Below are 26,459 nucleotides of genomic sequence, written 5' to 3'. Positions count from 1 at the left end.
CCAAAGCCAAGAGAGTGCCTGGAGGAAGCATTGCCTTCAGAAGCAGCTCACAGCAATCTCCTCCCTCTGTCTGGTTACACAGCGTGGCCTGCTGTCTTTCCATCCCTAAGGCCAACAGAGAAGATCCTACTTTCAGAAAGGGACAATAGAATGGGGTGGGATTTGCTCTTTGCTCCTTGCCACTCGTCCTAATCCTGTCTTCTCCTTCTTCTCTGCAGTAATTCTGCCCCCCTCGGCCTTGGCTCAGCTCAGTAAGTGAATATTTGACTGGGGAACAACACACTTGGGCTGCCCAGGGCACGAGCCAAGCTGCTGAGCAGCTCTCAGCAGTGCACAGGGCAATGCTTACAGCTAAGCCAGGAAACTCTTGGTCTCAACCTGCTGCTTGTGGCTGCTGCAAAAGTGACTTTGAGGACAAAAGCAGTGACAGCTTTGCAGTGGGGAGGAGGATCACTGGCTCAGTGCTGCACAGGCTCCTTCCTGGCCTCTGGGGTCTGGAGGAGCTGCAATCCTGGTGTGAGGGCAATGCTCTCCTCTAGGCTCTGCCCTCTTCTCTTGGTAATGTGCAGTCTCCAAAGGCTTCAGCAGTGTGGCACTGGCCTTTAACAGAGGCAATTTGGTCCTGCTTTCTCCCCAGGCCAACTCAACCTCCCTTGCCCAATGTTCTTCAAGCTGACCAATGCCAGGCGCAACCGCAGCACTCACTGTGGGGTGCTGGAATTTGTGGCTGAGGAAGGCATCTGCTACCTCCCACCTTGGGTGAGTTGCCTGAGGCTGAACCAGGCCTGGCAAGGTGAGGAGCAGGAGCAGCCAATGGGCAGTGCCAGAGGAAAGAGGGAGAAGGTTTGCTGAGAGCCCCTGCCTGTCTCTGCTGCTCCTGTTCCTCCCCGAGCTGCCAGGCCCAGCTCAGGCTTCCCTCCAGGAGAGCTGAACGCAGCGAGCAAAGCAGCCTGCTCATTGCGCTGCAGCAGGCTGTGCTCCCTGGCAGCAGCCCCAGCAAGGCAAGGGGCTGAGAAACATTGGGGACTGTCTTCATTCTTGTAGGTGATGCAGCTCCTGGAGCTGGAAGAGGGAGAGCTGCTGCGGGTGAAGAGCGTCCGGCTGCAAATGTGCACTCAGGTCACATTGCAGCCCCAGAGCCCAGAGTTTTGGGGCATCACTGATGTCAGGGCAATGTATCCTTCCTAGCAGCCAGGGAGCACTTTTCTCCCCGTTGCAAGGCTGAGGCAGAGCTGGGCAGGCTTGCCTCACACTCTCCCTGCTGCTGTTTGTGCAAAGCCAAAGTGTGGAGAGCTCCTCTGCAGAGCTCTTGCCAGCTCCTGGGACACAGGGGAGCTGGCAGGCAAGCAGCCTGAACCTGGGCTGGCTGTGCAAGGAGCCTGAGTGTGCTCTAGAGGAGCTTGCACAGCCTGCTGTTCCACAAGAGGCTCTCTGCAGCCCTGATGACTTCTAGGCCACCTTGGAGAGATGAAGGGTCAGAGTTTTGTGTTGATGTGCCATTGCACACAGATGGTTGACCTTAACCCCCTGCAAAGTTCGGAACAGGACTTGAGGCACTGGCCTTGCCTCACCACTGGAGACCTTGTGCCCATCACCTACAATGAGAAGGTAGAGTAGAGCTGAGAAGGGAAATCCTGCCCCAGGGAAGAGAGGAAGGTGCTGTGCTTCAGCAGAGCTTTCCCTCTGCACAAGGGGAGCTGTGCCATGGGCAATCTCTCTCTCTCCATCACTCTGCCAGGTCTATGAGCTTCGGGTGATGCAGACAAGACCTGCTGAGGCGGTGTCCATCACCGATTGTGACATCCATGTAAGTCAAGGCTGAGAGAGAATTCTGCTGCTGCTGTGTCCTCCCCAAAGGAGAGGACATCATCTGAGAGTCCCCCAGGTTCCTTTGCAACCCCACCCCTGGCCAGGGGGCTGAGCTGCACGGCAGGTCCCTTCGGGTGTCTCTAGTGGCCAGAACTGGAGGCCTGCAGTCAAGGTGGTTCAGCACCTGGGTCTGATGTAGCAGCCCTGCCTTGATTCAAAGCCCAATGCTACTGTGGGCTGCTGCTTTGCTGCTCTCTTGCCTTGCCATGCTCAGAGTCGTTGCTGGGAGGCTTAGTTTGTCTACTTCCCAGTTCAGCTGGTGTTGAAGAAGCAAAGCTGAGGTCTTTGCTGATCCAAATGGAGGAGTGCTGGTTTGTGGAGTCTTGGGGGAGAGTGAGACAGAGCTGGTGATGAAGAGAAAGAGATCTCAGTCATGCTTCTTTTCATGCTGCTTCTGTCCCCAGGTGGTTATTGTCCCTCCCCCGGGCTGCCAAGAGCCACAGCATCAAGAGAGCACAGTAAGTGAAGCTTCTGCTCTTCCAAATGCCAGTCTCTAAAGAGCAGCCTTGCTTGTGGGGGAGCACTGAGCTCCAACAGACTTGGCTTTGCCAAGACTTTCTGAAGGCTAAGCTTTCCTTGCCCCATGCTTTTGCTGGCCTTCCTTAGGAGGTGCTTGCTTACCACCTGCTGCTTGGGGAAGAGCATTTTGGTCAAGTTTGCTCTGGCTGCAGCTCTGGGAAGCTGTTTCCATGTGCTCTGCATATCCCCACGGGAACAGCATGCAGGACCTGACTCTTCCCTCACAGGATGCTGAAGCAGGCCCCAGTGCCTGTGGCTCTGGACTTTGTGCTGCAGCAGGCCCTAGGCTGCTGGATGGCAAGGAGGAGGAAGATGCTGAGCCTCGTGCAGCTCCAGCAGCCGCTCCAAGGTATGTCCCTTTCACTCACTTCTCAGCAAGGGAAGGAGCCCTGCTAGGCTGCCTGGGACATCCCTGGCTCCTTCAGCTGCAGCTGCTGACTTCATGCTGCCCAACCTCTCTCAGCCACTCTCTTCAGCTGCTCTCAAATTCCTCCTTTCATGGCACTCTGCTGCTTCTTTTCCAGAGGAATCCCAAACTACGACTTCAAGCTGGGCAGAATCACCTTCCAGAGAGACTCTCAGCCAGCAGCTGGGAGAGCCCGAGGAGAGGTAAGGAAAAGTGGATCCAGCCCCAGGCTGCACAGGGCCCTGTGCAAACCTACTGCCCCAGGCTGTGCTCCTCTGGCTTTTGCCAGCACACTGCTGTTCAAAGGGGGGAGGAGTTGCACAGGGCTTGCAGTTAGCAGGGGCTCAGCTTTCCCCACGCACAGGCAGCACACAGAGCTAACAACCTCTTGTCCCTCTTCCCTTTCTCCAGGAGGAAGCTGCAAGGCAGTTCATTCCCTTCTCAGGACAAGGCCATGTGCTGGGCAGGAAGTAGTGAAAAGCCTGAGCTGTGGAGCCTTCACTCAACTACTGTGTAAATACTGTAGATATACCAAACCCAACCCAACCCAACCCCAACAACCCCCAAAAAACACCACCCCATACCCCAAAAAAATGAAAAAACCAATAAAAACCCCCCCAAATATATATAATTCCTTGTCCTGGTCTCAGTGCAAATAGAATGATCTGTGTGGGCTGTGCCTGGCAGAAGGAGGTCATCCTTTAATGGCAGCCCAAATGGAGGTGGGTACCCAGACGGAGCTCCCCAGGAGGATGCAGTGGTTCAGGTGCTGGCTGTAGGGAGTGCCTCAGGCTCTGCTTGCTAGCAGGGAGCTGTGCATGCTGAGCAGCTGCAAGTTCTACTCAGGCCTGCAGCACAGCTTCAAAGCAAGGCTGACAGCTTGACAGAGGAAGCTGCTGGCCTTAGAGGAGCATCAGGCAAGCTGAGGGCGACACTGCCTGCTGCAGCCAGGCTCTGACTGCCCTGAAGAAGAGTCAGGAACACCTATGCAATAGCACTGAAGGGCAATAGCCCCTGTAGCCTTGCCCCCCCAGGCTGAAGGCAGTAACCTAAGGCAAAGGAGGGAGTGCAGCAGGGCCATGGGCAAGGCAGCCAAGAGACTCCTGCCTTGCCCAGCTCCCCCCTGCCCCTCAGCGGGGGCAAGTGGCAACAAGTTCCTGCCCGGCGTGGCAGCAGAGTTGCTTCGCTTACTCCCCCAGCCCCCCAGGTGCCCTTGCAGAACAGCTAGGATGCCCTGCAAGTGCAGCCAGCCCAGCAGAGACATCAAGCATCTGCCTTGGAAGGCTTCCCAAGCCTCAGCAAGCCCAAGCCTAGCAGCCAAACATCTGCTCTCAGAAGGAGAGAAGAGGCATTGCTCTGGCTGACTCCCTTCTGAGGGGAACAGAAGGTCCAATCTGCAGACCTGAGCCACTCCAAAGGCAACTCTGCTCTCTGCCCAGGGCCCGGGCCAAGGATGTGCTCAGAAGGCTTCCTCCCCTGCTACAGCCCACAGATTCTTGCCCATTGTTAACCTTCCAGAGAGGTGAGGAGGCCCTTGAAAGAAGGCAGCTGAGGGCTCTCCAAAGAATAGAATAGAATAGAATAGAATAGAATAGAATAAACCAGCTTGGAAGAGACCTTCAAGATCATCACGTCCAACCTATCACCCAACACCACCTAATCAACTAACCCATGTAACCAAGCACCCTGTCAAGTCTCCTCCTGAACACCTCCAGTGACGGCGACTCCACCAGGTTGTCCTTTTGCCTTCCCTACAGGCTGCCTGCCTGCTTTTTGCGTGAACCTGTGACTTCCCTGGTCTGAAAGGGGACGTGGGATGTAAGGCTGCACTTGGCATTGGCCTTGCTCTTATTAAAAATGCCTCACAAACCCAGAAAAATCGTTCAGCTAAACCTGTGCATTGAGAAGTAACTCTCCACTGTGCACTGTGTGTTCCTTGTGTGCTCCCTGGGCATAGTTTCCCAGCCCCCCTCACCTCACCTCCTGCCTGCGGGAATGCTGCCAGCAGAGCCTTTCCTTGCAAAGGGACTGAAAAAAAGGGGCTTGAAGAAGAAATTGATATGCTAGAGTTGGGGCAAAAGAGACTGCAGCAGGGCCTTGGGTCAGCTGCTGAAGGCAGTGGGAGCTCAGGCAGTGCTTTCTTCTATCCTCCCAAGGGCAGGCCCCAAGCCAGAAAGACTGAGGAGGACTCAGCAGATCGCTTCTTGGCTTTGAGCCTGGTGCCTCCAAGAGCACTTTGGGGGTTTTGACCATGGCTCACCCCACATGAGGCCAGGCCTGCTGCTGGCAGGTGGGGTGCATCTCTGTCCAAGGGGGAGGAGGTTTACATGGCAGGGCTTGGCTGGGCTCATCAATCCAGCTTGAAACTGGCTTCCAAGGGGCAAAGGGGAGAAGGCAGGCTGGCTGGGAACAAGGCTGGGATGCTGGAGAGGTGGTGTGCCAGCTGCACTGCTACTGCAGGGCAGGCAGGGCATGGGGAGCCATGTGCTGGGGGAGATGCAAGAGCCAACAAGGAACCATCAGCACATGCAGGGCTCCCTGGCAGCTTGGTGGCCATGGAGGTGGCCAGGAGCAGCAGGACAGCAGGAGTGAAAACAAAAGGATTAGCTCCCTCTGAAATGCTTCCAGAGCAATGCATGGAGCATGGGGAGTGAGCAGGAGCTGGAGATCTGTCTTAGGCTGCATGACTATGATTCCACTGCAGTCCCTGAGACATGGTGGCACAGCTGCCACGGCCGGAGTGCTGTCACAGCTGGCTCTGTCCTGCTCAGGACACTCAGAGCAAGCAGGCAAGGCAGTGCTGTTGCTCTCTGGCTGCCAGAGCAACTGCAATGTGCTGAGTTCCACCCAGGGGGGAGGCAGAGCAGGTGGAGAGCTTGTGGGTCAAAATGAAGGGATGTGGAAGGGAGGTGAAACTGTTGTGGGGATCTACTCTAGAGCAGCAAATCAAGCAGAAGATGCTGCTGAGACCTTCTCCAGTCAACTGGAGGCAGCCTCTAGCACACACTGCTTGGTACTCCTGGGTGACTTCCATCCCCCTGACATTTGCTGGGGGCCCACACAGCCAGGCACAGCCAGGCCAAAAGGCTCCTGCAGTGCATGGATGATAACTTCTTGATGCAGGTAGTGGAGGAGCCAACAAGGAGAGGCACTGCTGCACCTTGTAGGAACTAATAGAGAAGGACTGGTTGGGGACATCAAGTTTGGAAACAGCCCTGGTGACAGTGGCTATGACTTGGTGAGTTGAGTATTGCACAGGGGAGAAGCAGGGCAGGAAGTACTTTAGTGTGAAACAGAGGAGGCTGAGGGGAGGCCTCGTGGCACAGCTGAAGGCTGGGCTGGAATGGGAGCTGCTCTGCATTGTGCTGCAAGTGACAGTTGGAATTGAACAATGGGGCTGCTTGGCATGAGAGAAAACTCCTGCCAGGCCTGCCTGCAGCTCCAGGATGGCCCTGCCACAGCAGACCCTGCCCCACCAACTGCTCCTACCAGCAGCAGTCCCTGCACAGGCTGCAGTCCTCTCAGCCCTGGACCACTCCTGCAGGGATGTCCTCTCTGAGGGGCTGATTGGCCTGGCCTTGGCCAGAGGCAGCTCCAGCCTGGAGGGGAGGAAGCTTCTGGAAGTTTCTTGCATGAGCTATGCCATAGTAGCAGACTCCCCTGGCCAGCTGCACCTGCCAGCACCTGGCACTGGGCACAACACAGCTCCTCTGCCCTGCTCCCTCTGCAGCCCTTGGCTCCTGCTCCCTCTGCAGCCCTTGGCCTCTTCTCCCAGTGCCTCGAAGCCATCCCCAGCCCTTCTCACCTCTCCCAGCATCTTCCCCACTTCTCTCTACTGCTGCTGGCTCCATGGCCTTGTGGCTCTTGCCAGGTGCCAAAAGGGGGCAGAGGTGCCAAGCCCCCTGTCCCACAGCTCTGCTTGGCTGGCCAGGCCAGGACCAGTGCTCTTTCCTGCTTGAGCTTTGCCTTAGGATGTGCCCCCTCAAGCTGAAAGGTGCAGAGGAACTGGAAGTGGATGATGGTGAGGAGATGCAGGTGGATATGGTTGGAGAGGAGAAGATGGAAGTGGAAGAATATCCAAGGGAGGAGGTCCAGGGCCCCCATCAAAACAGCTGGGTGCTGCCCATCCTGTGCCCATAGTTGGGTTGGTCAGCTGCTGCCAATCTGCAGCCCTGTCTGAGGAGGGGGATCCCCACTGCTGGAATGCAGCAGGCTGTTCCCTGCTGCTGGCACAGCTGCCCCATCCTGCTGCCCTCAGCACCCACCTGCTTTGGGCAGGGAGCCATTCCTTAGGGCTCAGCAACCCAAGTGTAACCCTAAGGCCAGGCTGGGCTCAGCACTGGCTTTCAACTCCAAGGTGTGGGTACATGGCAGCTCCTCCTGTCCCCACAGGCATTGCCTGCAGCAGGCCCCAGGCTGCTGAATGGCAAGGAGGAGGAAGATGCTGAGCCTCGTGCAGCTCCAGCAGCCGCTCCAAGGTATGTCCCTTTCACTCACTTCTCAGCAAGGGAAGGAGCCCTGCTAGGCTGCCTGGGACATCCCTGGCTCCTTCAGCTGCAGCTGCTGACTTCATGCTGCCCAAACTCTCTCAGCCTCTCTCTTCAGCTGCTCTCAAATTCCTCCTTTCATGGCACTCTGCTGCTTCTTTTCCAGAGGAATCCCAAACTACGACTTCAAGCTGGGCAGAATCACCTTCCAGAGAGACTCTCAGCCAGCAGCTGGGAGAGCCCGAGGAGAGGTAAGGAAAAGTGGATCCAGCCCCAGGCTGCACAGGGCCCTGTGCAAACCTACTGCCCCAGGCTGTGCTCCTCTGGCTTTTGCCAGCACACTGCTGTTCAAAGGGGGGAGGAGTTGCACAGGGCTTGGAGCCTGCCATGGCCTCGCTTGCTGCTGTCAGCAGCCTGGCCTGAGAGGAGGTGGAAGAGCCAGCAGCTGTGTGCTGCAGCTGGCTGAAAGGGCCCTGAAAGGCTCCTGCTTTATGGGCAGCAAGAAAGTGTGAGGCTGTAGGTGAAGGATGGGGAACATCCACAGCCCCTTGCTGTGCTGCTGCAGCATTCTTTGTGTCAGTGGCTCAGCTTTCCCCACGCACAGGCAGCACACAGAGCTAACAACCTCTTGTCCCTCTTCCCTTTCTCCAGGAGGAAGCTGCAAGGCAGTTCATTCCCTTCTCAGGGCAAGGCCATGAGCTGGGCAAGAAGCAGTGGAAACCCTGAGCTGTGGAGCCTTCACTCAAATACTGTCCAAGCAGAGGAAGAGTTGTTAGCAGCTGGCTTGCAGTTACCGCAGCTGCCAGGCGAGCTGGCTCTGCAGCACAGCAACACTGCTACCACTTTGGGTCCTGTCTCACCCTGGAGCTGTCAGGCTCTTCCCAGCCCTCCCAAGGCCAAGGGGCTCTGTAGCCCATCCCAGCTCTGTAGGCTCCACAGCCCCACCCCCAGGGACCAGGTGGCTGCAGACACAGGCCTGGCACTGCCACTGGCAGCTGGTGGCAAAGGAGTCACCAACCTCCAGCCAGCTCCTCTTGGGGATGTGCCCAGGGCCCCCCTGCCCCATGGCTCTTGCCAGCAGAGAAGAGGGAGCAGGGGTGGCCAGAGAGCTGTCCTGTGAGGCTGCTTGGCTGCCCAGGGCAGGGCCAATGCACTTTCCTGCTTGACTTTTGGCTTAGGAGCTGCCACCTCAGGCTTGCAAGAGAGGATATGCCTGAGGCAGATGAATATTCAGAGGTACCCATGGAGGTTGGTGAGGAAGGGGAGGAGACAATGCAGGGGGACCTGTGTCTGTCAGGACAGAGCCCAAGCCCCAGCTGAGCCCCTCAGGAAGTGTTGTCGGGCAAGAGGGGACATGGGTCCCAGGAACACCTGTGCAATTCAGGCCTTGAAGAATTCTCTGTTGATGATATAGTGGCGGAGGGGAGATGTGAGAAAGTGCTGATTGCTTGGTATGCTGAAACCCAGCTGCCCCTGAGATGGGAGGCAAGCAAGATAAGGAGGAGGCGAGATCTGGGAAAGAGAGCAATTAGGCCGGATGGAAGAATTCCACAGAGTTGTGAAAACAATGATGTAACCTTTTAGAGAGCAACCAATAGTATGTTGCCAAGTGGGCATAATTATAGCAAACTGTATATAAGATGTGTCTGATGCTCAATAAAGTGGAATCCGCTGATCAAATTGGTCGTTAAAGCGGCCCCCTTCTTGCAGTAAGTGGCGCTCGAACACGGGACCCTAATGAAGACAAACGTTAGGGTTTAAGAAGTTCTTCGGGACGTTGGGAGATTCGCAGTAAGCCGGGAGGCAAGAAGACGGCCGGCCCGGGATAGCAGTACCGGAGGCTGCAAGAAAAGGGAAGACAGCCTTGAAGCCGAAGACGCTGTAGAGCCGGAAACTGCTTAAACGAGGTCTGTGCGCACAGGTATTAACGTTTAAATACGGTTATGGATAGGCAGGCAGCGTATGATTTATTTATATGCTTGTTAGAAAAGCGACAGTGTAAGTTAAATTTTACAAAGGAGTTGGTGCCGCTGTTAAGCTATGCAGAAGAGTTAGGATATTTTAAGGACCCAAATGAGGTGTTTGAAAGATTGCAGTGGAAAAAGTCTGGACAAGACTTGTGGCTGCATGGCTTAGATGATGAAAAACGAGCAAAGGAGTGTGGAAAATGGTGGAAGATGGTTATGAGAGCATTGGATCAGCATCGTGCTGAGCAAGTGGCAGTTTATCAAGCCAGGGTACGTTTAGATTATACGGACCCAAATGGAGCAAGTGTTACACATGCTGGGTTGCCTTTGTCAGAAGAGGTTCAGGATTATTTAAGAAAGGAGAAGGCTGCGTGTGTAAAAGGGTTAGGTGGCAGAGTCGAATTACAATCTGTAACACAGGACTCTGCTGAGGAGCCTTCCCCGTCTCTTTTAGCTGAGCAAATTGTACAGGACAAGAAAGTGGGTGAGGGAGAGGAGACAAACAGGGCGATAGATCCTGGAGGTGGTGTTAAAGATCATGTAAGAAAGCACACAGAGTATTGGCGAAAGGTTGCAGAACACTTAAACGCCGAAGGAGATCAGGAAGCGCTTAGCCGGCTGGCTGTTTCACATCAAGCTTTTCCAGTGATGTACACACAGGTCCCTGGGGAGCAAAATGTTTTTCAGGCTGATGTAACCCAATTGCCATGGAAATTGTTATCTCAATTACGACAGACTGCGAGTCAATTTGGGGTTCAATCTGAACCAGCTAGACAGATGATTGATTTTATTTACGTGAACTATAATATGTTACCTAGAGATTCTTATAATGTTATGAAGCTGATCCTAACAGCATCTCAATTTATGACATTTTTGAATGAGTGGGAACACCTAGCTAGACAAGCAGCTGGAGTACAAAGACAGCAAGATGACCCACTATTTGGTGTAACAGTAGATCAGTTGTGTGGAACAGGACAGTATGAGAGACCAGAGTTACAGGCACTTTTACAGCCGCCTGTTTTGCAAGCATCAGCCCAGATAGTGAGGATGGCTTTTGACAAGCAGAAGGATGGAAATGCAAATCCTCACTATATGGGAATTAAGCAAGGTAGACAGGAACCTCTTGGTGAATTTGTGGATAAGTTGCTTGCCGCACTTAGAGCAGCAAGCGTAGGAGAAGGTATCCGAGAGGCAATTTTAAGGCAGTGTTTAATGCAGAATGGGAACCAGCAGACGCAACAGCTTATTACATCAGCAGGTATTAGATGGACGGTAGCCGAATTGTTGCAGAGGGCTCAGGACTTGCCAAGCAATCCGATGGCCATGCTGACGGAGGTGATTGATAAGGGATTACAAAAACAGGCTGAGGTGTTGTCAATGACAATGACAAAACAGCTTGAGCATAGTCAGCAGGTTATGGCAGCCTTAGTACCTTTGCGCACAGACTCGAAAGGGCAAGGCCGACCCTATAAGCAGTCATCAGACGAAATACAGTGTCATCGAAAAGTGTAAGGCGGAGATATCGTCTAAAGTAATGCCTGGACTTTTGGCCCATAGATCCGCTTTAGGGCATTTCCCTAGCAGAGAGAGTTATTTTGATGAAGCTTGTTGGAGAGAATACAGGAACAAGTTGTGGGACTTGGTTATAGATGGTGATAAAACTGCTATAAAGCTGCAAAAGTCGTGGCGAGAATGCATGAACTGTGTTAAAACCTGCGAACTGAAACAGCGAATGGCTGCTGCAGTTAGAGCAACTTTGTCAGGACGAGACGCAGCGCCAGGTGTATCTGAGTTGCAGCTGAAAGATGTGTCTGAGAACTGTCGACCGATCGACCGGGGCCGCCCCCGATACATCTTGCGGCGACCACACCGCGTTTACCAGCCGTCACCACTGCCGTTTGCACACAGCGGGGAACCTTCCTCTGACATCGCCAGCGACGGCTCGGATTCGGAAGACAACACCGGCAGCGAGGAATTCAAACAGCGCCGACTTTGCTTTACGGCCCCTCTTAGAAAAAATGGAGCGCTTGGAGGCTCGCGGTTACAGCGTTCCTGCCACCGCACTCCTCCCGAGAGCCCTGCCGGCCCCCGCGGATACCGACGGCTCCGACCAAGGCGGTACCGGCTGACGCACCACCGACACCGACAGCACCGACAGTAGCAGCGGAGCAGTTGCCACGGCAGCAGCCCCCACCCCTTTCCCCCGCAGCGGCTTTAGCCGCACTACTCTGTTTTGATTTAAAGCAACAGTACTCATTTTGTCATTTCTGATTGTAGCGTCTTTCAGAGATTTGTTATTTAGAGTTTTGTTAAGTTTTTCTAATAAGCATAATGAATAAGTAAGCATTTGGTATTTATAAGTACTTAGTACATAGTAATTGCAGTCAGGTGTATGCACTTAGTTAAGAGTTCAAATTGTAAGATTTTCTTTTGGTTCGAACCTTCTTAGTTGTCTGCCTAGGCATTTCAAAGGAGCTCCATGTAATATAGTTAAGGAATGTATAAACAGGTTTTAATTTTGGAAAGTGTTTTTTAGTTAATGTAACAATTTTATTTCTTTTTAGACACTGATTTGATGGATTAATTTTAACATAGCTTTTTAAGGTTTTAAGGATTTTTTGGTATTAGCATAAGTTAAGGTTTGTAGTAAATAGGTATTAATTTTAACAACTATTCCTTCACTAATGTGCAGAAGAACCAAGACTGAGAGGAAACAGCATTTCCCATGAAGTCGAACATCGATCACAATAACTGTTATGATAATCTGGGGTCAAAAGCATCAATCAAAAAATATTTTGTCCTGAATGCTGAATTTGAAAATAGGCAGTTTGGGCTGGTAAATACAGAAAACCTATTTTGTGGTGAGAAAAAGGATTTAAATCCCCATGGAAAATTATTGAAAGGGATTGGCATAAGTGGGAAATAAAGACTAGAGAAATTTTAGTTGGGAAATCTCAGGAATAATTAAAAGGATTAGTAAAAGGAAAAGTAAGAGACATAAGATTTTGAAGGCAGAGGAATTGAAATAACAAAAGCACAATGGGAAATGGTAAACGAACTAACCAAGGAAGTAGAGAAGAGAGTCCAAATGGAATTTTGAAGTGGGTTAAGGAGTTAAAAAATCTGTAGGGCTCCTGAAGAATGTAACTGCTGCCGAGAAGAAAATACACCCAGCTGCTGGTTGCACCCCAGCAGGCCGAGGAGGCAGAGTTCACATATACTTGGTGGAGCCTAATTTTGATCCTAACCCTATTTGTACATAAGTAGTCCAATCGAAATCAAAAACCATGTTCCCATGTGTGGAATCTTGATCAGACCGGAGAGAAAAGACTTGAACTTGAAAAAGCAATGGTAAATTTTTCTGCTACAGTTGAAATCATGATGAATGCAAGCATAGATGTAATAAAAGTGCAGCAAATTGAAATCAATAGTCTCTCGAAAATGTCTACTCAGAATAGATTAGCTTTGGATTTTTTATATGTTAAGGAAGGGGGTGTATGTGTAGTCATAAATGTAAGTTGTTGTAGTTATGTTAATCTAGATAAACGAGTGGAAACAGATTTACAGGCGATTGTAAACCACAATCAGATATTACATCAGATTTCTTTGGATGATACTTCTTGTGGATTTAAAGAAACATGGGATAGATTAACTTTCTGGTTACCAGACCTAAATTGGCTTAAACATTTGTTTGTAATATTGTTGGAACAATTGTAATATTGCTATGCATAATACTCTGCAATTGTTGTTACAAAATATTAAGACCTTTAAGTAAGATTGCTCATGTCAATGAGTTACAAGTAGAGAATTATGATCAGAATGTGATCAGAACAGATGAACTTAATTATGATCCAATTAAGAAGGTTCTGAAATATCTGGAAATTTTAACACAAATCAATGGTGACAAAAAAAAAAAAAGGGGGAATTGTGATGAATATACTGGTGATTTGTGTTAAAATTGTAAGACTTAGAGTGCACTGGGATTAAGGGTCAGGATCTTGTGAGGCCTGTTTAGAGGGTAAAGGGAAAGAAACCTCTCTTGCATACTTGCAAGGACACTGTCTGGTTAATTGGAGACATCACGGCTGAGAAGGAGCTGACTTAAAGATAAACATTCAGAACTGGGAATTTGTTTTCTTCAGATAAGAAGCCTGCACAATTGAGCATGTGTGAAAGTGGATGCTTTGACCCTTACCACACTGAATGTAGGGAGAAGGGATTTATATGTTATCTCACCAGTTCGCTATAATTTTACACACCTAGAGGGAAAATCAAAATTCATAACAACACAACATGCATTTTCATTTTCAATTGAAAACATCAACAAATGGTACCAATAAGAGATCAGTATTACTAGGATGAGCAAAAACACATTATTATGGGTAATTTTATATTGGGCAAAGCAATGAAGCTCTTTTGCTCTTGCTGATTGCCTGCAAGTTTTCTGTCTGTGAAGCTAGAGCCTGGCCAGATCTACCTTTACAGATTAAAGAAATCTTGCTACCATTAAACAAATTATGATTTTTGACCATCCTAGAGAAAATAAAGGTGCAACATAACAGGTAATAATGAATTGATTGAACTTTTTCAGACATGTCTGATAGGGACACCCAGACTTAATGTTAATATGTTTGTTAATTATAGTAGTAAGTTTTAAGGTTCTTAGGTATCATTGTACTCATTTTGATTATGGTTAAACTTGTTTATAATTGTATTATGCAAAGTGTTCAGAGAATAACTTCCAAGGCCTTACTTGCACAAAAGAAAAACGGGGGAATTGTTGTCGGGCAAGAGGGGACATGGGTCCCAGGAACACCTGTGCAATTCAGGCCTTGAAGGATTCTCTGTTGATAATATAGTAGCAGAGTAGGAGATGTGAGAAAGTGCTGATTGCTTGGTATGCTGAAGTCCAGCTGCCCCTGAGATGGGAGGCAAGCAAGATAAGGAGGAGGCGAGATCTGGGAAAGAGAGCAATTAGGCCGGATAGAAGAATTCCACAGAGTTGTGAAAACAATGATGTAACCTTTTAGAGAGCAACCAATAGTATGTTGCCAAGTGGGCATAATTATAGCAAACTGTATATAAGATGTGTCTGATGCTCAATAGGGTGGAATCCGCTGATCAAATTGGTCGTTAAAGCGGCCCCCTTCTTGCAGTACTAAAGAGCTCTCAGTCTTTCTTCAGCACAGAGATGGTCCAGTCCCCTCCTCATCCTCCTAGCTCTCTGCTGGGCTCTGTGGCAGTTTGAGGCTGCTTGCCTTGAAGAACTGCAAAGCTCCAGCAGCTAGAAAGGTCCAGGAGGTGTCCCACAAAGTGTCACCTCTGGATTCCATGCCCAGGAGTCCTGCCCCCCTGGAACACTGCCTGCAAAGCTCCTTTCTTCCCTTTTCCCTTCCTCTCTCCTCCTGGGAAGATGTGCAGGTTCTTAGCTGAGGCCTGCTCAGCATTGGTGCTTCTGCCAAGCAGGCCTGGAGCAGCTGAACTGGGGCCTGGAGCTGCCAGGCTGAATCTTGTGCTGCGGCACAAGCGGTGGGGGAAGGGAGGGGAGAGAGGCAATGGCAGGGAGGGGGCCGTGGAAGCCTGGGGGTGGGTGGCCTGGTAGAGAGAGAGGTCTGTGTGAAGCTTTGGCTTCAGGAGCTTCTGTGTGGAGCCCAGAGCAGGGATTTCTGTCTATTTGCTCTGCACTACAGCCCTGGAGCAGTGGAGTTTGTGAGCAGCCTCTCCAGTGCAACTTCCCCATCCTATCCCCTCCTCTCTGGGAGCCCAAGCCCTTCTCTTGCCCCTTGTGCAGCAACAGAGCAAGCTGCCTGCTCCTGAAAGCACCCCAGGCTCTCTCCAGCAGATCCCTGTCCCTCCTGACCTGGGCAGAGGCAAACCCACACCTGGGAACAAAACTCCCTGAGCAATGCTGCTGGCTTGGCTCAGGCCCCGAGGCCTGGCAGCACAGGAACAAGGGCACTCCTGAGCCACACAGGAGGAGGTTGCTAAGAGGATGTCTGGGGGGGCTGCACAGCTGCCTCCAGAGGAAGTCAGCCTTGGCTCAGAGCAGTTGAAGTGCAACCCAGTTGTAAAAACACCAGAGGGGGAAAAGCAGCCAGGCAGAAACTGCTGGGAAAGTCTGCCCTGGAGTCAGCTCTCCTGCTCCAGGCACCAGGGCATGGCAGTGATCACCGCTCCCTTGGCAGCTGAGAGCTGGCCCAGCAGCAGCCTTTAGCAGGCCAGGCTTACCTAGCTTGTGTCCAAGGGAAAACTAAGCCCATGGCTGCTCCCCCTTATGCCCAGGAGGGGCAGGAAGAAGCCAAAGGAACCCTGCCTGCTGTGGGCACTTGGGAAACAAAGCCAGAGAGCCAAAGAGAAACCCCTGTGGAAAGAGAGCAGGAGAAAGCTGGAAGGCAGCTGAAAGCAGAGCTGAGAGAACACAGCCCAGGCAGTGCCAGCTGAATACCTCTTGGCAGGATGTCCTGGGTGGACAGGACTAGGCCCAAAACAGGTTTCAGTCAGAGCCCCAAGAAGCTGGGGGAGACAGACCAAAGGAAAGATGTCCCAGCACAAAGCTAGCCAAAGCTGTTTGGCAGGGATCCTGACCACTCAGCGCTGTGCTGATGCCCAGCAGGGGATGGGCTAAGTTTCCAATCGCTTCTCTGCCAGGGCTCAGTTGTGTTTCACAGCAGCAGTTCAACAGAGAGGTTCTTCAGTCACCCGGCCCCTGTTTGCCTTTGCCTCTGGCTCCTCTTCAGCCAGCCAGGTGTGTGCCACTCGCCCATCCCCCTCCACCAGCATCCCCCACCTGTACTCCAGTTTCACTTTCAGTGTCAGGCACCGTGCTTGGGTCCTATTTGTACTGTTCCTTGGCTTTACAGCATTATACCCAGCACAGAGTTCTGGGTGATAAACTTTCCTGCCCGCTGCTCCCAACCCCAGGTCTGGGCCTGACTCACAATCTCCGGCCTGAATATTGCTTCACAGTGTCACAGGATCACCAAGGTTGGAAGAGACCTCAAGGATCATCCAGTCCAGCCTGTCACCACAGACCCCATGACTAGACCATGGCACCAAGTGCCTGGACACCTCCAGGGGTGGGGACTCCACCACCTCCCCAGGCAGCACATCCCAATGACCAATGACTCTCTCAGTGAAGAACTTTCTCCTCACCTCCAGCCTAAACCTCCCCTGGCACAGCTTGAGACTGTGTCCTCTTGTTCTGGTGCTGGGTGCCTGGGAGAAGAGACCAACCCCTTCCTGGCTACAACCTCCTTTCAGGTAGTTGTAGAGGGCAATGAGGTCACCCCTGAGCCTCCTCTTCTCCAGGCTAAACAACCCCAGCTCCCTCAGCCTCTCCTCACAGGGCTGTGCTCAAGGCCTCTCCCCAGCCTTGTTGCCCTTCTCTGGACACCTTCAAGTCTCTCAATGTCCTTCTGAAACTGAGGGGCCCAGAACTGGACACAGGACTCAAGGTGTGGCCTAAGCAATGCAGAGCACAGGGGCACAATGACCTCCCTGCTCCTGCTGACCACACCACTCCTAATGCAGGCAGGATGCCCTTGGCCTTCCTGGCCACCTGGGCACACTGCTGGCTCATGTTCAGGCAGCTGTCAATCAGCACCCCCAGGTCCCTCTCTGTTTGGCAGCTCTCAGCCACTCAGACCCCAGCCTGTAGCTCTGCCTGGGGTTGCTGTGGCCAAAGTGCAGCCCCTGGCACTTGGACTTGTTGAATGCCATCCTGTTGGACTGTTATGAACATGTATCAGAGGATGGAGTACATAAAGGGAAGCAAAGTTCTGTATGGTGTGCCTGTTGGTAGAGCACAGACTCCCCGCGCACCCAGCGCCGTTTGCTTGCCTTCTATTGCCATTCGTCAGTGATTCTGATTATTGACTCCATGAAGCAGACTGGACATGAATTTCCTTCTCCCCCTCTGCCTTTGCTCCACCAGTTTGAGTTTGCTGTCAGGAGCTGTCCCTCTGGCTCCTCTTCAGCCAGCCAGGTGTGTGCCACTCGCCCATCCCCCTCCACCAGCATCCCCCACCTGTACTCCAGTTTCACTTTCAGTGTCAGGCACCGTGCTTGGGTCCTATTTGTACTGTTCCTTGGCTTTACAGCATTATACCCAGCACAGAGTTCTGGGTGATAAACTTTCCTGCCCGCTGTTCCCAGCCCCAGGTCTGGGCCTGACTCACAATCTCCGGCCTGAATATTGCTTCACAGTGTCACAGGATCACCAAGGTTGGAAGAGACCTCAAGGATCATCCAGTCCAGCCTGTCACCACAGACCCCATGACTAGACCATGGCACCAAGTGCCTGGACACCTCCAGGGGTGGGGACTCCACCACCTCCCCAGGCAGCACATCCCAATGACCAATGACTCTCTCAGTGAAGAACTTTCTCCTCACCTCCAGCCTAAACCTCCCCTGGCACAGCTTGAGACTGTGTCCTCTTGTTCTGGTGCTGGGTGCCTGGGAGAAGAGACCAACCCCTTCCTGGCTACAACCTCCTTTCAGGTAGTTGTAGAGGGCAATGAGGTCACCCCTGAGCCTCCTCTTCTCCAGGCTAAACAACCCCAGCTCCCTCAGCCTCTCCTCACAGGGCTGTGCTCAAGGCCTCTCCCCAGCCTTGTTGCCCTTCTCTGGACACCTTCAAGTCTCTCAATGTCCTTCTGAAACTGAGGGGCCCAGAACTGGACACAGGACTCAAGGTGTGGCCTAAGCAATGCAGAGCACAGGGGCACAATGACCTCCCTGCTCCTGCTGACCACACCACTCCTAATGCAGGCAGGATGCCCTTGGCCTTCCTGGCCACCTGGGCACACTGCTGGCTCATGTTCAGGCAGCTGTCAATCAGCACCCCCAGGTCCCTCTCTGTTTGGCAGCTCTCAGCCACTCAGACCCCAGCCTGTAGCTCTGCCTGGGGTTGCTGTGGCCAAAGTGCAGCCCCTGGCACTTGGACTTGTTGAATGCCATCCTGTTGGACTGTTATGAACATGTATCAGAGGATGGAGTACATAAAGGGAAGCAAAGTTCTGTATGGTGTGCCTGTTGGTAGAGCACAGACTCCCCGCGCACCCAGCGCCGTTTGCTTGCCTTCTGTTGCCATTCGTCAGTGATTCTGATTATTGACTCCATGAAGCAGACTGGACATGAATTTCCTTCTCCCCCTCTGCCTTTGCTCCACCAGTTTGAGTTTGCTGTCAGGAGCTGTCCCTCTGGCTCCTCTTCAGCCAGCCAGGTGTGTGCCACTCGCCCATCCCCCTCCACCAGCATCCCCCACCTGTACTCCAGTTTCACTTTCAGTGTCAGGCACCGTGCTTGGGTCCTATTTGTACTGTTCCTTGGCTTTACAGCATTATACCCAGCACAGAGTTCTGGGTGATAAACTTTCCTGCCCGCTGTTCCCAGCCCCAGGTCTGGGCCTGACTCACAATCTCCGGCCTGAATATTGCTTCACAGTGTCACAGGATCACCAAGGTTGGAAGAGACCTCAAGGATCATCCAGTCCAGCCTGTCACCACAGACCCCATGGCTAGACTATGGCACCAAGTGCCACTTCCAATCCCCTCTTACTATGGTAGAGCCAAACACTGCATGGTTGGAAACTCATCCCGTACCTCCTGCTACTGCACCTAACACCATTCTTGGTCTGGAGAGACAAATCCTGTGCAGACATGGAACTCCAGAGAGGATTGAGTCAGACAACAGAACTCACTTCAAAAACAATCTTGTGAAGAACTGGGCCACAGAGCAGGCATGGAGTGGATATTCCACATCCCCTACTCTGCACCAGCTGCAGGGAAGATTGAGCACTACAATAGTTTGCTGAAGACCACTCTGGGAGAAACATCTAGCAGCAGCAACCTGGCTGGTAAATAGCAGAGGCTCAGTGAATGGAGCTGGACCTGCACACTCAGGTTTGTCCCGAAAGGTAGAAGGTGATAGAGTTCCTGTTGTTAGAGAAAAGGATCTGTTAGGCAAAACTGTTTGGATATTTTCTCCTTCAGGAGAGGCCAAACCTGTCTAAGGGGTGGTTTCTGCTGAAGGTCCTGGTCACACTTATTGGGTAATGCAAGAGAATGGAGAAATTCAGTGCATTCCCCAAAGAAATCCAACTTTAGCTGAGAGAGTTTCAATTCAGAGTGCTGTACAGATACAACCTTGTGCCCAAAGGAGTAATCCATGAGGCATCTACGGAGCACGAACCCTAAGAGCCCTGAGAGCCCTGAGTCACCTGAGAGTCCCTGCTCCTTTTCTTTGCTGCAATGCAGAGAGACAAACTGTTTTCTGTTTTCTTGGTGCCTGGTTTCTGGACTCCTGAATCATCTCCATCGGAAAGTATCCAGAATGGACTGTGAACTTTATTTACTCATTGTAGCTGTTGTTTTAGATGAGATGGATAGTATTAGCAGCCACTGGAATTGTTTAGAAGGGGTGGAGCTCAGTGTGGTGAAGGCACACTATGCCCAGAATTATGCCCAGATACTGAAACCTGTCCCAGCATGCGGACAAGTTCCCTCTCCTTTCATGAGGGGAACAAAGGCCGAGGCAGCACAGCCCACTGCACACACCCATGGCAGGGGATGCTGGTGCTAATACCAAGTATGGCATCATTCTAGCTTCATGCTTCCTGTAGGCTGCAGCCGATTGTTTACGGCATGCCCATTGGCCAAGTCTAGCCGCAAGAAACCTGTAAGTATTACCCCAACTTGTAAATACGTTGCCCTCTTTCACTTTGCTCTCTCTCCTTGCTCCAGCCTAACCTCATGCCATAGCCTTGCTCTTAAGCCTGCATCCAGGCAGGCCTGTTGAGCCTTGGCCCTGAGAGTATCTCCAGAGGAGTGACATACGCTGAGCGCCTGAGAAGCTACAGCCTTGTATTACCAGTCTCACAGGCCGGAAGACCCTGCCATGTCTTCAAGAGGACTGGACCCCTGAGGGTAAGATCTGCCCAGTTGCCAGGGAAGAGACTAGCCGAGTCCAGCAGTCCAAACATCTGCCTCAGCCTTAAGCAGCAGACTAACAAGCTGCACAACCCTGGGTGTCAGCTCAGCAAGCAGGACCAGTGCTTCATCGCATGCCTGCATGATGCCACTGTTGTGGGAGAGAAGAGGAGTCCATGCCCTGTGCTCCAAAGCTGGGACCACTCCGATAGGGTCCCGTCCACACCTTCGAGCCAAGCAAAGGGGAAGTCGCTGCTTCATGCAGCCGCACTTCCTCCCCAGGGCTGCCCACGCCGGCCCCGAAGGTCGTTGCCACAGGGCCGACCCCATCCTGGGACCAGCCCTGCCGGCCCTGCCAGGCCGATCCCACAGGACCGCTCCCTGCCATCTGAAGGGAGCCGCCACAGTCCTGCCAAGGGAACCTGCCTGCCAGCTAGCCTCCATTCCATCTCTTCTCTGCTGCCGTGGGAGGGAGAAGGCTGCCCCCCACTGTCACCATCTGGACCAGTCAGGAGCCAGCCCGGTGACAGCAGACTGCTACAACAAAGGACACAGTGAATCTTCCCCCGTGCTTTCCACTTACTCATTCACATTTGGTTCAAAGCACCCGCGTCTAGCAAAGTCACCTCTGATGCATTGTAATGTCTCTCTATATAGTTAAGCAGCTGCCAATGTCCCATCAACCCGCCATCTGGTGGACAAGCAGTGGAATTGCACCCTTCTTTAGATTCATAGAAATTAACTCTGTAAATATTCCAATGGAGTCCAAATGATAAATACTAAACCACTTCTGGGATGTATTGCACAGCTGTGCACTAGAATATGTACATCAAATAGTGGTTATTAATTATTTTAATAATTAATACAATTAATATTTCTGTGTTTCATATTAATTAATAACCTCTTCATCACACTCTGAGCCAGTGACAACAGCGCTGAGGAAAATCTGCACCTCACGGCTGCTGCTCTCCAAGACAGTGTGAGCTGGTTCTGCCTCTGGCTCCAGCACCTGCAAAGAGAAGAGAAGAGTCACTGAGCAGGGCCCTGAGTGCCAGGCTGATCAGGGAGCCTCCAACAGCAGCCACACAGAGGGGCTAGGAAGGACATTCCCATGGCTCATCCCATGAAGACGGCAGCAGGAGACCCTTCTGCTGTAGGCTGTGTGTCACCTGCTGACCAAAGCCAGCAGCGCCAGCACTGCAAGCACACACGTGGGAACTGCCACTGGGTACCAGTGCCTGACCTTGCTTTTCCTGGCCCCTATAAACCTAGCAGCCTGCAGTTTCCCTCCTGGAGGCTGTGGGTGGAGAACCCCAAGAATGAACAGCTCCGGAAACTCTTTTTAGGACAAAGGACTTTCCGGAGAGATGTCTGGTGTGGGGCAGCCACCACACTGCTGGGGGCTGGGAAGGGGCATTCGGGGCTGGGAGTGAACTCATTTGGAAAGTCTCTGACTGCTCTGCCTCTGCTAGGCAAAACGATTTGGGTTCCAGGTCTTGCAGTGGCTCAGCAGCTGGGGCAGAGCCATCACCCAAGAGAAGTGTGTTGGGCAAGGAAAGTCAAAGCAGAAGCTGCTGCTGAGATCCCCACAGCCAACAGCAGAGGGTGTTGGAGTTGGAAAAGACCTGGATGATTGTCGAGTCCAACCATCAGCCCTGCTCTCCAGACCCTTGGCCAGCTTTGCTGCCTTGCTCAGTGCAGACAACGCTCAAAGCTCAGCCCCAGGGTGCTGGGGGGCTCCGCAGCAGACACAGCAGAGTGCTGCTACTGCTGCTCTGCACCCAAAACAAGAAGCAGGGGATTCAACTCCTTGGGAGTTCAAAGGCACTGAATCTAAACCAGATCTGAACTCCAGGGAATGGAGACCTGCTCAGTGCTGACCAACAGCTCAAGTGGGGGGCAGGAGGTTGGGGGGCAAGAGGATGAGGCCAGACTCTTTTCTCAGTCATGCCCAGTGACAGGACAAGAAGCAAGGGGCACAAACTGGAGCCCAGGAGGTTCCATCTGACCAGGAGGAGAAGATTCTTTGCTGTGAGGGTGCTGGAGGCCTGGAGCAGGCTGCCCAGAGAGGCTGTGGAGTCTCCTTCTCTGCAGAGATCTCAACCCCCCCTGGTTATTGTGACCCTGGGCAAGCTGCTGTGGGTGTCCCTGCTTTAGCAGGGCGTTGAGACTGGATGACCTCCAGAGGTCCCTTCCAACCCCCACCATGCTGTGCAAGTGGGTTCAAAACTGTGAGCTCCCATCCAACACAGACTGCAACACTTCAGCTCTTGGTTTAGGGTTGGCCTCTCTTGTCCAAGAGACTTCCCCATCTTGTCTGAGCCCTCAGATCCCTGAGCAGCATCCTTTCCTCTAACACATCCTGCTGGTTCCCATTCAGGGATGGATTCACTGTCAGGAGGAGCAGCTCAGCCAGCAGAGATGGAGATCTGCTGCCATCAGCAGACCTTCCTGTGGCAGCTCAGGGAGCTTTTGCTGCTGTGCTTCTCACCTTCTTCTTGACAGGCCAGGTGGCACCTGGGGCCCTTGTGGTATCCACCCACTTGATGGCATGCAGGCTGTCATCCCAGTCAGGGACCTCCTCTGGTGGCAGCTGGAAGGAGATCCTGGACACCTGACACTTCACTGGGTGCTTTTTAAAGGTGACCTCAACTTCTGATTGCAAAGTCACTGTGATGTCCTTCACACAGCCAGCATGGAGGTGTCCCACCTAGGGAGAAGCAGAGAGCCAAGACCAACCTGGGATCACTGGCAAGGGATCACAGGCTGTGGGCATGGGGAGCAGCTGTGCCAGCAACACCTCTGTGAGGAGAGGCTGAGAGCCTGGGGAAGAGCAGCCTGGGAGACAATCTCTCAAAGCTTATCAAGAGCTAGAAGGTGGGGCACAAGAGGATGGGGCCAGACTCCTCTCAGTGGTGCCCAGGGACAGGGCAAGGGGCACAAACTGGAACCAAGGAGGTTCCATCTGAGCCAGAGGAGAAAATTCCTTGCTGTGAGGGTGCTGGAGCCCTGGAGCAGGCTGCCCAAAGAGGTTGTGGAGTCTCCTCCTCTGCAGAGATTCAAACACACCCCCCCGGCCATTGTGATCCTGGGCAAGCTGCTGTGGGTGCCCTGCTTTGGCAGGGGGGTTGCACTAGATGACTCCCAGAGGTCCCTTCCAACTCCCACCATGCTGGGATTGTGTCAAACTGCATCTTACTGAGGATTTATCTGGGTTTTGATGGAGAAGAACACCACCAAAAGATGCCATGTCCCACAACACGGAGCTCTTCTGGCCCCAGCAAAGCCAGGGATGGCATCTCCTAGGTGGCACTGAAAGGGGTTCTCACTGCTCCATGGTGGCTCCCAGACAGCTGCCAGGCAGGGTCTGAGCAGCAGGGAAAAGCAGAGACAACCAAGCTCACCTGGGGGCAGAAGTGGAAGGGAGGCTCAGGCAGCCACTGGAAGCGCAGGGCCTGCCCCCTGCTGCGGTTGGCGATGGTGAAGGTCACGGTGCAGGGGGTGCCAACGGGACAGAACCCAAACTGGATGTGATCCCCTGGGTCAGCTGTTGGCAATGAGAGAGAGAGCTCTCAGCATGAGGGGAGAGCCCTCTGCCCCCCACAGACACACAGGACTCCAGCTCTACCTTCTCCAAGCCTTCCTTCCCCTGGGACATGCAGCCCAGGACATGTCTGGGCCTGGGCTGAGATCACAGCGCCAGCTCACCTCCAGATCTGCACCCTCCAGCACCCCCAAGTCCTTCTCTGCAGGGCTGCTCTGGGCCCAGCATGGACCCCTGAGGGACACCAGTCTCCATCTGGACATTGAGCTGTTGATCACTATCCTCTGGCTGTGACTATCCAACCAATTCCTTAGCCACCAAGCAGTCCACCCAGAGAGGACACAAATGATCAGATGTGCTCTTCACAGCACCCCATGGGCTGGCAGACCTCCTTTTAGAGCTCCTCAATCAAAAGCTGCTTCCTTTGAGCCCTCCCTGCTGGCCTGCAAACTTCTCCCTTGACAGGGCACCTGCCCTGGGGCTCCCAAGCAAGGCTGCTCTGCAGGCTACAAAAGGTGACAGCAGCTGGCTGCTAAATCTGGGCCAGCCCTGTGCTGCCACAAGGTGTGCCCAGCCCTGCAGGTTCCTTGCTACACCCTGGCAGCCTCTCCTCTTACCCTCCAGGCTGTCCTCCTCCAGGCTGCTCTCAGGGAGCTTCTGCTCCTCCCTGTCTGCCACTAGTCCCTGGATGTTGTCCAGGGTGAAGTCATCTTCATAGCCTTCCCCCAGCAGCCTGATGGTGGTCTCAGAGGGGTTGTCCAGCACGGACAGGTGGAGCTTCCCTTCCAGGCGTTGGGCCAGGGTGGGCTTGAAAACCACCTCAAACTCTGCTGTCTGCCCACGCTGCAGGAGCAGGGAAGCAGTGTGGGGCTTCCTCTCTGCACAGAGATGGACACCAGGGACAGGTGAGGCACTGCAAACATTTCCATGCTCCAGAAAAGGAACAGGAGCTTGAAAACCAGCTGTCTCTAAGCACAGCCTGGCTCACCAGTGCTTCCAGACCCTCCTCCCATGGTCACAAAGCTGTGACACTACCAGGGCCATCCCTGTTAGTTGTCTTAAGCTCAGCTCAGTGCTCAGCCCTGGCTCAAACTGCAGCCAGATAGCTCCTGCCTTAAGCAGAGCTGAGTCAGAGTGCTTTGGGCTTTTGCTGGCTGGCTGTGAGCTCAGGGGCAGCCTCCCTTCAGGCTGGGGACTCCCCATATGCAGCACAGACCTCAGATGCTCCACTGAAGTGGTGTTACCCCCCCCAGGACTCAACCCACCACCTCCATAAGAATGGAAAAGCTTCCTAGAGCTTGCCAGGTAGAAATCAACCCTGCAAAGAGTCCATGTGCAAAAGCCCCAGGGAGCCCCAGGACACAAGCTCTGGCCAACAGCTGCTTGCTGCTTGGCCAAGCCAGCAGCAGGACACAAGTTTTCCCTCTGTGAGTGACCACATTTCATGGGGGATGAATTCACCTTCCCCAGCAGAGTCCTTCATGCCCACAGCTTGGTAGAGGCATTTGGTGCTGGGCCTGGCTTTCAAGAAGAAAACTCCCTCTTCATCCAGCAGGTCCAGCAGCACCTGGGAAAAGAGCAGGACCAGACTGGGGTGGGCACAGCATGGCCCAGGGCCTGAGCCCACACTGCTGCTGTTCCACCACGGGCAGCCCAGCACGCTGCCCCCCTTCCAACACAGCTCTGAGCACAAGGCTGGAGCGAAACCAGCCCAAAGCCAGGCATCCAGAGACACTGGGAGGGGATGGAAACAGAAGCAGGCAGGACAGGAAGGCTCCAGCCTGACTCTCTGAGTTGTGTTTCCCTGAGAAGGTCCCAAAATCCCCTTTCCCAGAGGAACTCCCTTCCTGGCAAGCAGAAGTCAGCCAGGGGCTTCCAACAGACTTTCTGAGGCCCCTTCCCAGGCTGTTCCCTGAGGCAGGGAAAACACAAAGCCCAGGGCTGGCTCAAGGCTGGCAAGGACAGCAGCAGAGCTTGCAAAGGAGGTGGAGGCAAAAGTGAAGGGCTGCTGAGGCACGAGCCTCTGCCCACTGCTTTGCCACAGCAGAAGCTCAGGAGGTCGTCCTCCTGCCACAGAGGGGCTCTGAGCACAAGCCAAGGCTTTCCTTTGGGCTCCAAGGGCACCTGCAGAGCAGTGGGGCCCCTGCCCACCCTCACCGGCTGCGCTGGGCCCTCTCCTGCCCAGCAGCAGCCTTGTTCCCAGAGCAGAGCTCCCTCAGCAGCTGCTCACCTGGGCAGGGACAGGGCCAGAGTTCTGCAGGACCAGGGGCAGCTTCTCCCAGGCCCCCAGCAGGAGCCTCCTGAAGAGCAGCAGGGGGTTCCCTCTCCTGTCCTTCAGCGCCGGGCGCAGGACCCTCACCTCCGGCAGCTTCCCCTCGCCGCTGATCTCAAAGCTCAGGCTCTGTGCTCTCACTGCTGCAGGGCTGCAGGAGAGGGGCAGCAGAGCCACTGCTCACTTGGCAAGCAGTGGAGCCAGGGCCACCTGCTGCATTTCCCCTGCCTGGGGCTCCTGGCCCCCAGGACACAGCTCCCCCTTGCCCCTCTCCACCCAGTCCCATCCAAGAGGAATCTGCTCTGCAGAGCCAGAGCCTTCCAGAGCACCAGTTCAAACCATTTCACTCAGAGGAGCCCTGCAGGGCAGCAGAGACATGAGGAGGTGACAGAGGCCATGGGGCAGGTTCCCTGGCTGTGCTGAGGTGAGACAGAAGCAAGGAGCATGAGCAGAGCATGGAAAAGGTG

General features: G+C 53.3%; 1 protein-coding gene across 1 annotated transcript in view; it reads right to left on the bottom strand.

The window, feature by feature from the left end:
• Positions 1-20,757: 20,757 nt before the first annotated feature.
• LOC137456103 (hydrocephalus-inducing protein homolog) overlaps positions 20,758-26,459 on the bottom strand; it is a 66,042-nt gene continuing 60,340 nt past the window's right edge. Inside the window, exons 56-61 of the mRNA XM_068167408.1 lie at positions 25,951-26,143; positions 25,182-25,287; positions 24,338-24,598; positions 23,581-23,723; positions 22,668-22,886; positions 20,758-21,185 (exon numbers count right to left, since the gene is read on the bottom strand). Of these exons, the coding sequence (XP_068023509.1) occupies positions 21,066-21,185; positions 22,668-22,886; positions 23,581-23,723; positions 24,338-24,598; positions 25,182-25,287; positions 25,951-26,143 (1,042 nt within the window). The 3' untranslated portion in view covers positions 20,758-21,065. The remainder of the gene's footprint in view (positions 21,186-22,667; positions 22,887-23,580; positions 23,724-24,337; positions 24,599-25,181; positions 25,288-25,950; positions 26,144-26,459) is intronic.

This window comes from Melanerpes formicivorus, unplaced genomic scaffold (genome assembly GCF_026170545.1).
Source record: "Melanerpes formicivorus ecotype bairdi unplaced genomic scaffold, bMelFor1.0.p_v2 SCAF_116, whole genome shotgun sequence".
Lineage (NCBI taxonomy): Eukaryota > Metazoa > Chordata > Aves > Piciformes > Picidae > Melanerpes > Melanerpes formicivorus.
This window is presented reverse-complemented; position numbering and strand designations above follow the sequence as displayed.